At 42.6% G+C, this 13,757-nt stretch overlaps 1 protein-coding gene across 1 annotated transcript; it reads left to right on the top strand.

Moving 5' to 3' along the window:
• Nucleotides 1-456: 456 nt before the first annotated feature.
• Nucleotides 457-12,965, top strand: LOC142491854 (uncharacterized). The gene is made up of 5 exons (XM_075594671.1): nt 457-639; nt 6,508-6,589; nt 9,841-10,146; nt 11,543-11,620; nt 11,986-12,965. Exons 1-5 carry the CDS (start codon nt 457-459, stop codon nt 12,963-12,965), a joined length of 1,629 nt encoding a protein of 542 aa, XP_075450786.1.
• Nucleotides 12,966-13,757: the final 792 nt, after the last annotated feature.

Below are 13,757 nucleotides of genomic sequence, written 5' to 3'. Positions count from 1 at the left end.
CCATACATTAAGACTGCACTGCTTACCACAGCCGTGAAGAAGATTATCTTCATCTTCAATGTTGAAATCTCCCCCATCGCAACCATAAAAAAACAATCCAAAGCCGATGGCTAGCAAAAAAAAAAAACCCTACCCAAAACCAGAGACAATAAATCCAAATACCGAGGTGCGTAGGGTATGAGGTTAACCCCTTGTTTACTTTAGCGGTTAGTAAAGCATTGCATGGAAAGGTAGCCAAGGGGGCTAGGCATTGTAGTTTATGTAGCCCGGATTCCCCTGGTCCCCCGTATGTCCCTTACCTCCTGGCGCGGGTGCGCTAGGCAGCGGAGGCAGTGGGCAGGTGCTGGCAGTGTAAGGCAGCTAGCAGAGGCAATCGGATCACTGGAGACTCCCGGCGGCTCCCTTTGCAGGGCGCCGCCATCCGAGTATGGTCGCGCATGCGCAGTGCTGTCGAGCATGCGCAGAGAGTACCTGCAGGGTGGCCATTCTCTAAAAGGGCTCCATAGGGACTACAAGCCCCATCATGCACAGGGGCTGCAGGAGCTACACAGCCAACAGGGCTGCCGGATCCCCTGTTCTGAGAAAGGATACATTTTGCGCGCAGAGGAGCATGCCTGTCGGAGCTGGGACAAGGTTAGGGTAGGTTGTGTAGGTGCAGGGCGTCTGTGACCCCTGCACTAGACCAGAGACTCCTAGGGCAAAGCTAGGCCCTGACTCACTGTGATAGCTTGTGCTGCTGCAGGGACCCTCATAGATAGGGACCCTGTCATGTAGCACTAGCGTGAGGAAAATCCAGGACGCGGCTTTGACCTGGGCCCTTGGTGATCTGGGACAGGATCATCATCATCATAAGTACAGAGACACTCTTGATGGTGGAACCGTCCACGTGGGACGCCACCCAGCTTAGAGGCGGAGGCTTCGCTGAGGACATTGATGGATCAGTGGATCCTACCTTACCGTATCAGCGCTACCAGGTGTTGGGGCACCCGGCAGGTATCTCACCTCAACAAATGCATCAACTGTACACCTTCAGTTCTAGTGGGCAGCACTGTCTCACACATTTGGGTGGGCTAGCTCTTGTGGACGCCGGGGAGGATAGGTGGCAAGGAGCACCTCAGTACTTTGAAGGGACATTCCATCGGGTGTGAGAGTTGGGTTGACGGGCACTGTGGGGAAACGGCCATGTGAGGCCTACATTGGTGTGGTACTGTTATTCTGTTTGGTTGCCTAAAGTAAAACTGTTATCTATCACTACGTGTATATTGTTATTTGTGTCCTTAAACGGGGTCATCTCACATGGTAGGATCCCGCTACAGGTGGAGGCGCTTGCACCTGATGGATCAGACACACCCCAGGCTCCCAGCAGCGGAGGCGCTGCCCTCCTGTGAGCCACAGGTAATGCAACACACACACGGTAGCAGCCATATATCCCAGTGGGTGTGGGAAATTGCGCTACATTTAATATTGGCAAGTAAGCCAATTTCTATTACAGGTCACCATTGATTGCAAGTGTTGCTATCTAGGTCCCCATTGAGAGGGCCTAGGTCGCCACAGCGACAATAAATGGCTTAATGTTTTAAATGTATTTTTTTTATCATTTATCATGTAGTGTTTTTTTTCTTTAATACTGATTTTTTATCATTGTGGCATTGCGGCTTCCTATTTGATTTGGGATTCATGAAGTATTGGGGGAGGGATTCCTGGATCTGAGAATAGCCCTCTGCCTTTTAGATCATGACGAAAAAAAATTACCAATTTGGGAGGATTGCTCCTGTAGTCTGCTATGCAGCTGCTTCTTTGTGCTAAAGAAGATAGAAGTCGAGTTGGACCCTTCAGCACTGAGATTCAATAGGGAGAGTTGCTAGTAGTTGGTGCGCGCTGAACCTTAGTTCTCCTAATGTCCCCTTTAATTGATCTCTCCTGCAGCTTGTCGGTTCTCCCGTGATCAGCGGGGTCAATAATTAACACTGAAGCAAAAAAGGAAAGTGCAAGGAGAAAACTATCAATAAAAATATGTTGTATTTTATGTAAAAAATACACATCATAAAAACTTACATATCACAAGTTATAATCGGTTCCTCCTGACGAAGTGTCACATGATGCGAAATGCATAGAGGCTTTGAGTATTCTGGTTCTGTGACGCTTGACACCGGATGCTGTGAAGACGGACCTCTGACATCAGCCTCCCCCACGAGGACGTCGCGATCGGCGGGTTGGCTGCAGTTGCGGCTGTCCTGACAGGACTTTCTCCCTTTCCTACTCTCCCTTTCTCCCTTACGCCCTTATTATCCCCAAGCGCACCCCCCCCCCTCCGCCCCTTTCCTACTTCATTCCATTGGCCACCCCATACCCTATTTGCATCTGGGTCCATAGGAGACAACCTGTCCCCTTTTCCACCGACTAGGACCTGGCTGACTAAAAAAAACTGGAGCCTGTTAAAGGGAGATCAGAACCGATTATAACTTGTGATATGTAAGTTTTTATTATGTGTATTTTTTACATAAAGTGCTAAATCTTTTTATTGATAGTTCTCTCCTTGCACTTTCCTTTTTTGCTTTAGTGAGATTGAATAGGGCCTAAATGATTACTAAGTTTGATACTGTACATGTTCATAAAGACGTAAGTAAATCAAGACATCAGAATACAAACAAAAGCTTGATATATTTTTAGCCTGCTTTTATATCTGCAATCACATATGCATTGTACAGTACTGCTGCTACAATTATTTTAAATTGTAGAAGAATAGTAAACATATCAGCTTAGCATCAGGGAATTCTGGATTCCTAATTGTACCTTTTTAGAAAAAAGGTATCCTTATTAATTGTTTCCGTACTATTACATCTGACTCACTGGCTGAGGAACATAGCGTTCTACTATGAAAAATAAAGCCATAAAGACTATTTCCCACATGAGCAATATACAGTACATAAGTAAGTTATTTGGATCAATAGACATTTGACATAATTACAGTTCCTGTGTACCTGGACTATGAGTGGGTAACCATAAAGTGGTTGTTAGGTTTGAATTACTCTGGTCACATAAGAACACAAAATCTCCCGATTGAAAAAAATTGTCTAAGAAATACAATCTAAATGTTATGAATGAACTGAAGTCTTACATAACATAGTTTATGAGTATTAATGAATTGGAACCTGTTTGCATTTACATAAAGTGTATGTAGCCCCCTTTCCCCGTGTCTAAGGGAACTACCCATGCTGCGGTTACATGTGTGGCTTACTGATAGCCTAAGCCTCCGCCGCTGGAAGCCTGGGGTTGTCTCACCTCTTGTTTACAGCTCCTCCACCTGCGAGGAATCATAGCGCAGCAGGATAACCCTTCACAGGACCCAATACAGTTTCAGAATGTATACTGATGTAGCGGCCGTTATTGAAACACTTCACGCGTCACGTACATTGGAATCCCGATTTGAAACCGCGGGATGAATTCCAGCCTTCCCGCACTAAGATGCAAGCATGGCGAGAGCAGAAAAATGAATTTTAGTGTTCTGGCTTTTAAAAACATGAAATTGACACAGTAGCACAGTAGCACAGTACTGTACACATTACAATTCATCCATTTTATTGCAAACAAAGAAACAGAATCCATGAAATTTAAACAAAACATCCGCGATAAGCGGGGATGCCTGGGGCGATTAGCCGTGTTTCATGCTGCGTGGGGAACAGCAGAGAACTCAAAATCGGCGCCGAGATGTGTTCGAATAACGGCCGCTTCATCAGTACACAAGTTGGTAATACAAACTTATCTTTACTGAACATATAAATGCAAATATAAATATAGTGGTATTCACGATACACCCGATACAACACAAGGCCCCCATTGGGCTATGCCCACACCACAGTCGGGAGGCGTGCAAAGTACTGAGGGTGCCCTGGGCACCTGTAACCCGATGTCCATGAGAGCAGGCCCACCCAAATGTAAGGAATAGTGCTACCCCCTTGTGTGGGTAGCCGTTGGTGCACTTTTTATATATGTCTGGTCTCCGTCCAGCTGTGGAGGAGATACATCGATGATATTATTATTGTGTGGGAGGGGACAGAAGATTCCTATCTTGAGTTTGTCACAAATCTGAACAATAATGATTATAATTTAAAATTTTGTGGTGAAAATAGCTCAGTAAGCATTCATTATCTCGATAGAGATTTACATTGAGGCCAAAACTGTACATACTAAAACGCATTTTAAGGCTACAAATGTAAATTCATATTTAGACCCATTTAGTTGTCACGATAAGAGATGGGTCCAAAATATTCCCTTTAATCAATTTCTCAGGTTAAAGAGAAATGATTCTAAGGCTGTGGATTATGAAGAACAATCTTTCTTTTTAAAGAAAAGATTCCTAGACAAAGAATATGATAGCGATTTAGTAAACTCTTCGCTCAAAAAATTAGAAAGGATTCCTAGGAAATCTTTGATGAAATATCATCATAAAAAGAGTGAGAAGAGACTAAATCAAATCCCAGCATTTATTACTCCATTTAGTGATACCCATTACAATGTTAGAAAAATTCTGCAAAAACATAGGGGGATATTAAAAGCTGATCCCATTTTGGGTCCCCAACTAAAGTCCAAACCAGGGATTGTGTTCAAACGAGCACCTAACCTTAAACACATTCTGGCTCCAAGTCAAGTCTCCAGAGAGGCCATCGTATCTGGAGATATTAAAACTCGCCTAGGAGTTAAAGGCACGTACAAATGCGGAAAGTGTAAAGCGTGTAACCATATCTGTCAAGGGAAAACAGTTACATCAGGAGTTACTAACAAAGTCTACAATATTACAAGTTTCATTAATTGTCAGACAACGCATGTGGTCTATGCCTTACAGTGTAGCTGTAATTTATAGTACATTGGTAAGACAAAAAGACCGTTTAAAATGCGCATGTTAGAGCACCTGAGAAATGTTAAAAACATACCAAAAATAATAGCAAAGGGTATGCCATTAACTCCGCTTTTGAAACACTTTAAAGAAGTGCATAACAGTGAACCTGGTTGTATTAAATTTAAGGGACTTGAAAGTGTATCACTAGGTAGTAGACAGGGAAATAGAGATAATTGTTTATTGAAACGGGAGCAATTTTGGATTTATGAAATGCATACCAGACATCCCTATGGTTTCAATGAATTAATTGAATTGACTCCTTTTTTAAGATAAGGTATTCCGTTTTTAATAAAATGAATTTATTAACATTTATTTGCATCAACATTCATGTATGTTTTTATATTTATTTGTTTTTATTCAATCATTTGTTCTTTTTTCTTTTATTCATATACAGGTTTCAGCATGATTTGTTTACATAGTATATTATTCATGTTGTTAGAGGTCTTATTCCTGTATTTTTTCATAGGGGTGAGTGCAATGATTAATTTATACTCGCACACTTCCCCCACATGAGTTGCTATACACCCTGTTGCCTAGTAACCTTATTTCAAGGTGTTTCAATCAGCATAGCAATTAGGCAAAGTAAGGGTGTTTCTCTGAGGGGGCTGGTTTCTTCAATCAGTTGCCGCCTATATATACGCGCGGATGACGCTGTACGTGACCTCCTGACGAAGTACTTGGTACGAAACGCGTAGAGGTCACGACAGGTCATCCTGCGCGTGTATGCTGGTAAGCTGAGATGGAGCCTGCAGGAAATAGCAGCGGTTTTATCCATCTCCGCGGTGCCGAGATCCGGATCCTGTGCAGCCACCGCGAGTCTGCTGACTGTCTCAGTGTGAGTGTCCGTTTCCCCTTGCCAGTGCCCAACCCTATGGCGGTTTCTATACAAATCTGTTGATAGGTTGTTTTCATGTTTGTTTTTTTCTTTCATGTTTTTTATATAAATTTTACTGTATTTGTATACTGTGCAGCTTAGGGTTTAGTCACCATCAGGTGTTCTCCTGGGTAGTACTTAGCCGTCCAGCTGCACAGCTGTTCTGAGGTGGGGTTGGATCCCCTCAGTTTTTGTGTATTTTTAATAAATTACCTTCCATTAATCCCTGGTGCGCATTTGTGCATTTTTTATTATTTTAAACAAAACATCCGCGATAAGCGGGGGTGCCTGGGGCGATTAGCCGTTTTTCATGCTGCGTGGGGAACAGCAGAGAACTCAAAATCGGCGCTGAGATGTGTACGAATAACGGCCGCTTCATCAGTACACAAGTTGGTAATACAAACTTATCTTTACTGAACATATAAATGCAAATATAAATATAGTGGTATTCACAATACACCCGATACAACACAAGGCCCCCATTGGGCTATGCCCACACCACAGTCGTGAGGCGCGCAAAGTACTGAGGGTGCCCTGGGCACCTGTAACCCGATGTCCATGAGAGCAGGCCCACCTAAATGTAAGGAATAGTGCTACCCCCTTGTGTGGGTAGCCGTTGGTGCACTTTTTATATATGTCTGGTCTCCGTCCATACCAGGGGAGATGAAAGATGGTGGGTCCGCAGGCCGCAACGTGATCCCACAACGCGGTCTACCGTATCCTGTCCTGTCCGCAGGTGTCCGCCTCTGGGAAGGCTCCAGCTGGACCTATGAATGTGGGTCTGATCCCAGACCGCAGGCCGCAGCTCACCGTGTGGCGTCAGACACCGGTGCTCTAATACTGCCACTAATATGCTAATGGGAAAGAGTCCATATCTGGGGCCTTCCCTGTAGCACAACAAACAAGGTGGTGATCGGGGTTAGCTGGGACCTGAGGGGGTATCAGGCCCAGTCTGGGAGCCACCTGGATCCAGACACTACCTTACCCCTTGCTGTCCTTGCTCTGACTGGCGTGCCCACAGCGCGCCAAGTGTATACATCTCCCTGCAGGAGATTCTGGGAGCCCAATTGGCTGCTGTGCATCACATGTGGTGTTGCAGCCCCTGAGGCTGCTGGGACATGTAGCCCCCTTGCGGAGCCTGCCTCTAATGACCACTGCAACTCTATTCTATTGTGCATGTGCAAGACTCGTAGTGTGCATGCGTGAAGGGCAAGGTGGCCCCTGCCTGCGCCACAGAGCTCCGAAGTTCCCTGCTGCCCCTACCAGCCACAACCTCTGCTAGCGTGGCTCCCTACACTTATGCCGGATCCGCCGCAGCTCAGGCAGCACTACAGCCCTCCCCCGCACGTACAGAGGTTAGCAGGGAATGGGGATACATGTAAATGGCTGTTGCACCACTGCTACAGGTAACATAATATTTCTTCATATTTGGAGTTGATAATATTTTATAATAAACTCTCTTTCATAAGAGAACAGAACACATTATCAGATCAATGCAGTCAACGTCCCCATAAGTGTCTATTATACACATGCATTGGCAATGACACCAATAAGTCATGCTGTACTATCATTTTCTCTAAGTATTCTGAAAATTATTTTGTGCCGTGAAATATCTGACAGTCTCATGCACGAGCAACTATATTTAATCCTCATATCTCCAGAGAAATGCTTTACATATGTTTCAAAAAGCAAATATGCCAAAGTGTCATAAAAAACAGTACATATTAGAGGAAATATGTGCTATGAAAGTATGTAAAATCATTTGCATCATACTGTTCAGTTCCACTGTCTTTCTCTGTAAAGACAGCAATTCTAATTAATACAGACCGAGTATCTTTGGTGATGCGCTAGAAATGCTAGTAATCTGCCACTTCAACTAATTTATGATTTTAATGAGTCCTGGTGGGTCGAAGACATGGTGGAATATGTTGTTGGTTGTGTTTTATATTCAGCTGCACTCACTTCAAAATGTTCTAAACCAAAGTTTGCCTTTCCCTGTTTTCTTTATTTAACACATTCAACAAGGTCACACTGGGAAAGAAATATCAAGCGCTGGGTATTTTTATTTTAATGCATATGTTTTTTATTATAAATTTGGAATAATTCATAAGTGGACATCACTGTTGATCCTAAGGGTTAAACTCTAAGGACCTGATTCAATAAACTCCAAACAGTGTTAAAAAAGAACCAAAGTCCTCTTCATCCAATTTAGCAAAGCGTGAAGAAGTAACTCCAAATGCAAATTAGCATGTACATGACTAATGTTCACAAAATTACTCATTCACATGATATTCAGTAAACTTTGAAGAGGTGCACAAAGACACATCCCTCCAGGTTGTCAGAATTCACCCGCCCCCCTCACACCCCCCCCCCCCCCCCCGAGGCCAGGTTGTCAAATCAGCCATCTCGGAAATCTATGGTCCTCGCCACATATAAAATCTAATCAGCCCATAAATGCCCCCTATTTTGGCCCCTGAGTAAGATGGACTACAGTGAAACATGTAGGGCACCAGTAAACGGCGGTTGTCCACATCAACAACAAGCAAACATAGGGCCTCATGCAGTAAGCGTCGATTATGTGAAATCGGCAATCTTACCGATTAGTCATGTTATTGGCGTTTTTTCCTCTCCGTATGCAGTAAGTGCCGAATACATTCAAAATCAACCCGAAAACAAATCCGCCCACTCTCACGATGATTAGCCGATCACACACAGGTGTATCGGCGTGCGTGGCGGGGTGCTGTTAGGTTGCCCAATCACAAATCTTGCTGAATCAGGCGAAACAAGCATGTTTTGGATTGCGCGCCATATTTAAAGGCAACGTGTACTGCTATTCATTCTCTGTGTTCTTGGGAGTGAGAGAGAGAGAGACGCACAGAGCTGGCTGTTTGAACATTTGCATATTGACTGAGAGACTTGTTGTGTATTGGGTGAGCTTTGTCCATTGTTGTTTTGTTTACATCTTTGTCTTGTTTTATATGTGGAAGTGTTTCGTGTGATTGCCTGTACATTTCTTGTCTGTTTTTTGTGAGTGCTGGAAGTATGCCCGCAAAGCGTGGGAAGAGTGATGCTGGTGGGAGTGGGAGTGCTACTCGTGCGAGTACGCGTCGGAGTGAACGTACTGTTCAGGGGAGTGATGTTGCTGAGAGTGAGAGTGGTGTTGCAGGGAGTGGGAGTGCTGGTGCTGCGAGTGGTGTTGCTGGGAGTGGGAGTGCTGTTGCTGGGAGTGGGAGTGCTGTTGCTGGGAGTGGGAGTGCTGTTGCTGGGAGTGGGAGTGCTGTTGCTGGGAGTGGGAGTGCTGGTGCTGGGAGTGGGAGTGCTGTTGCTGGGAGTGGGAGTGCTGGTGCTGGGAGTGCTGGTGCTAGGAGTGTGAGTGCTGTTGCTAGGAGTGGGAGTGCTGGTGCTAGGAGTGGGAGTGCTGGTGCTAGGAGTGGGAGTGCTGGTGCTAGGAGTGGGAGTGCTGGTGCTGGGAGTGCTGCTGGTGGCGCAGTTGCTGATGGGGTGGATGGTGGTGGCGTGCTTGCTGGTGGGCAGCTTTTGGAGGCTCTTCCATTGGAAGAAGGAGAGTCCAGTCAGCACCAGCCAAGCTCTGACCCTAAACCTGCTCGGAAGAAACGTGTGGAGAAGCCACGTAATCCTCGCTTCAATGACCAGGAAAATACAGCTCTTGTCACTGGCATTCTGGAGCACTATGACAGTATATATGGACATTTACTAGGTAAGTGTACATTTACATTTATTATTCAAATACATGTGATCCTAGGTCATCTGAGTTTTGTTCATATGCAAATATGGCTTCACAATATCTTTCTATGTTAATTAGTCTGGAAACACAGCTTTTTATCATGCCTTACAAGGACAACTAAACACAGGCGGTCAATTTGCCATAACTGCATACAATATGAATGCAACCTTGCTTACATGTATAGGTTTAGTAGTGAATGCTCATGTGCTTCACATATTACACATAAAACAGCATGTTTGCTATCTCTTGGAACAGCTAGCAGTGTAGGAAACTGGTGCTTATATTATTATTAATTTACCTAATATATTTGATATGTTTTTCAAGGGCGGACAAGTTCAGCAAGCAGAAAAGAAATGTGGGACACAATAGTCATTGGTGTCAATGCGTGTGGGAATCATGTGAGGGACAAGCGGAATTGTCACAAGAGATTTGATGATATTAGGTCCAAATTGAAAAAGAAAATACAACACCAACGCGTGCATGCTACTGGCACTGGAGGTGGGCCCACACCACAACGTCTCATATTAAGTCCATTGGAGGAGCTGCTTCGGGCAAAATTACTTCCCGTCGTCGTGGAAGGCTTACCTGGTGACCGTGATATAGGAATTTACCCCTCACAATTTCCACCAGGTGAGAAATATTACTGTACTAGGCGTGTCGTTGCTTACAGTTATTTTGCATAGTTACACTGCTTTTTATACTGTCTTCACAATATAAGCATACCTGCATCTATATATGTATATGTCTGATTCTGTATATATATATATATATCTAAATAGACATATATGTTGTAGTCCTACTAAAAGCAGTAACTAATATAGCACGTGCCATTGCATGCTCATTTACATGTGAATTCCCAAAATGCATTGCTGCAGTGGAAGCAATTGATGGTGGGCGAAGATGGGGAACAACAGGGTAGTACACATGTGTAACACATGTTAATGAGAAATTATTACTAGCTACAGGTACAGAACAGAAATATGTAGAATATTATTGTGTATTTATTTATTTTACTCCGACAAACATGACATTACTGCCTATTTTAAGCATGCATCAAATATATTGCATGCAACGGCCTACAAACATCACTTGCACTAACACATCTATAGTTGTTTATGAAAAGGTCCATTTTTGCTTTAAGTCATATACAGACAGCATAATGAGGCACACGTATCATATTTTATGTCATTGTTTTCATAACTTCAAAACTGCACACGACTATTTAGCTCATCTACCATTGTGTTAAAGCAGCTGCAATTAATATCTCATCACAGCATACACTTCAACAGAGGGGGTGGGGTTCAGCACACACACTAATTACAGCCTCATTTTAGGGGCAACTTAGTTCACACCATTTTCACCTGTTTCAAGTAATTGAAAGGTGTGGCTCATTAGGCTTTTTGGGGAAGGGAATACCGTTCTTACAACCTGACTAGCACAACTGAAGTTAATCACACTCATTTGAAAGCTTCACTTTAGCTACTAAATGCCCCAAAAACTCATTACTTATCAAACCGTACGTCACACATTAGTTCACTCATATCTATAGTTGAACTACTATCAACGACACATTATCACACACTGCATGTGTTGTCTTGTTTAGTCACAGCCACATTCATGTGTGCCACATCTTATATTAATGTACCACACATATCCTCTACCAAAAGCAACACTTTTTGCAATATGACCACCTTCATGATAACCATTGTGAATGGTCATCTCATGATAGTTATGTACATTATGATACTGATATCACTACACAACATATGATTTTTATGTACAAATTTAATGTATTTTTCCTCACGCATTACTGCAGAACCATAGTATGTTGTATGTTAGGGAACTCAAAACTTCTAAGTACACAGGCATGTACATTGTTATTACAACTATTTATGTTCACTTTCACACACACATTTTGGGTTAAGGAAATGATGCTGTTAGGTACTCATAAATACAGAACATACAATAACTGTTTGTTCAATATTTACACATGTAAATGTAAAACTTATGTTATTGTTATATATAGTTGCCCCTGAAGGACATGTGTCACCTGAGACTGAACAAGTGTCTTCACCTGGGTCAGCCAGCTCAACACACCTAGAAGGTGAGTGTATCAGTTGGTGGCCATATAATATGTGCTCTTCTATATGTTATGTTGTCATGTTCATTATTTGTTTTGCACATCTTCTTTAAATAGGATTACTTAGTGTCAGTGAAAATGAAGTGTAAGGCAACTTGTATTGTGTTAGTGATGTTAACTATCATGTAGGAGTTGTGAGTTTACAGCAAGTTTTCATTCACTCATATTTCATTCTGAGTCCAAACATTATTCTTAAGTCAAGGTAGTTTTTAATGTGAGGTTATAAAACGTATGGAAACATGTTAGTTGTTACTTATGACACAGTACAATTACATAGTAACACAGCAGAGATTAACATGACATTTAATAATTTGTACATTTATTTGTAGAACATGATGAAGAGGATTATGATGATGATGATGATGACGCCACCGCCATACACACACAAATAGAAGCAAGTGACCATGAAGACGTTCCAATTGAAACTGTTTTACCGGCAAATCGTCCAGCAAATACGACATACGATGCAATTGTAGCTTCTGAGGGAAAAATTGTGGAAGCAGAAAATCGTCGCCATTCTGACTTCATGACAGTGCTGGAAAGGATGATTGCACTGCAGGAAGAAACAGTTTCACAATTGGCACATCTCCACAGAGTCTTCATTGAAGTGCCGAAACAGTTGCAAAAAATCAACACCTCATTCGAAGCATTAGTTGTTCAGCAAACACAAGCTAATTACTGGAGAATGACTAATGTACCACAATTCAACACCTCCCAGCCAGGATCTGTTCATGCAGGTCAGTTTTCACCACATTCATCTGATATTCATTCACCAGGCCCAAATGTTACCGGTCAAGTAGCAGAGATTGCTGTGCAGGTTCCTGACGACATACTACCACTGCCATCTGTACAAAATCAGCAGCTGACACCTACAAAGGAGCCCACAAAAACAAAATACAAGCAGTTACTACTGACCAGTTTTTGGTCAAAAACAACAAAAGACACACATGAAACAGACCAACCATCACTTGTGCAGTGTCTACCAACTTGCTCACAGTCACTACCCAAAAGCCCTGTAGGTGAATCACTGCCCAAAAGCCCTGTAGGTGAATCACTGCCCAAAAGCCCTGTAGGTGAATCACTGGCCACAAGCCCTGTAGGTGAGTCACTGGCCACAAGCCCCGTAGGTGAACAGTCACTGCCCAAAAGCCCTGTAGGTGAGTCACTGCCCACAAGCCCTGCCCGTGAAGTGCCAGAGGCCACTCAAAGTGGCTCTGCTGTGCCTAAAGTTGGTGGCAAAAGAAAAAGGAAAATTCAAGAGACAACAAGCAGGCCTGTTACTCGCTCGCAAAAGGAACAAAAAAAATAAATGTTATAATTCAGAAAATATGTCTTTGGCCTTGTTTTGTTGACTTCACATTATCTAATTACTATTGTATGTATGCTGAAGACTGTGTTGTTTCCAAACTTTCAAGTATGTTCTTGTACACGTGAAGTTTTGGAAATGTTAACACTCAATTAATGAATAGTGTTATAAATATTTATGTATTAATCGTCTGTTCAGTAATGGTCCACCTGGAACCAGTTGCAAAGTTTAGAGAAGCTGCCATTGACTTTGCAGCAAAACATTGCATTTGGGTGTGTTAATTGATGTAAGAATTGCATATGCATATTAGTCACATGCATTTATAAAAACACCTAAGTAACTGCAAACATCTTTCTTGTACGTGTACAGCAGGATTATGTGTAAATTATTACTTACCTTTGCCTTGCTTGGGCATTCTAATTTTGTCCTTTAATCATTTGTGTGTTCTTGTTTCAATAACATCTCAGAATGTATAAAAATATATATACACACACACACAGTGTGTGTGTGTGTGTGTGTGTGTGTGTGTGTGTGTGTGTGTGTGTGTGTGTGTGTGTGTGTGTGTGTGTGTGTGTGTGTGTGTGTGTGTGTGTGTGTGTGTGTGTGTGTGTGTGTGTGTGTGTATATATATATATATATATATATATATATATATATATAGTACTATATAAACTGGTATACATGTATTTTACAAACTAATACACTTCATGCTTCCTTGTGAAAGCACACTATTTTAATAATACAGGCATAATGTTTGAGAAATATCCTAAGTATGAGACTCTAACAGTATTGTGC

The sequence above is a fragment of the Ascaphus truei genome, chromosome 4, assembly GCF_040206685.1.
Source record: "Ascaphus truei isolate aAscTru1 chromosome 4, aAscTru1.hap1, whole genome shotgun sequence".
Lineage (NCBI taxonomy): Eukaryota > Metazoa > Chordata > Amphibia > Anura > Ascaphidae > Ascaphus > Ascaphus truei.
The sequence above is the reverse complement of the archived record's forward strand: the minus strand, read 5'-3'. Positions and strand labels throughout refer to the sequence as shown.

Coding starts and splice junctions, on each gene's coding strand:
- LOC142491854 (XM_075594671.1), top strand. CDS start 457: ATGCGCAGAGAGTACCTGCAGGGTGGCCATTCTCTAAAAGGGCTCCAT. Junction 10,147..11,542: donor CCCCTCACAATTTCCACCAG/GTGAGAAATATT, acceptor TGTTATATATAG/TTGCCCCTGAAGGACATGTG. Junction 11,621..11,985: donor CAGCTCAACACACCTAGAAG/GTGAGTGTATCA, acceptor ATTTATTTGTAG/AACATGATGAAGAGGATTAT.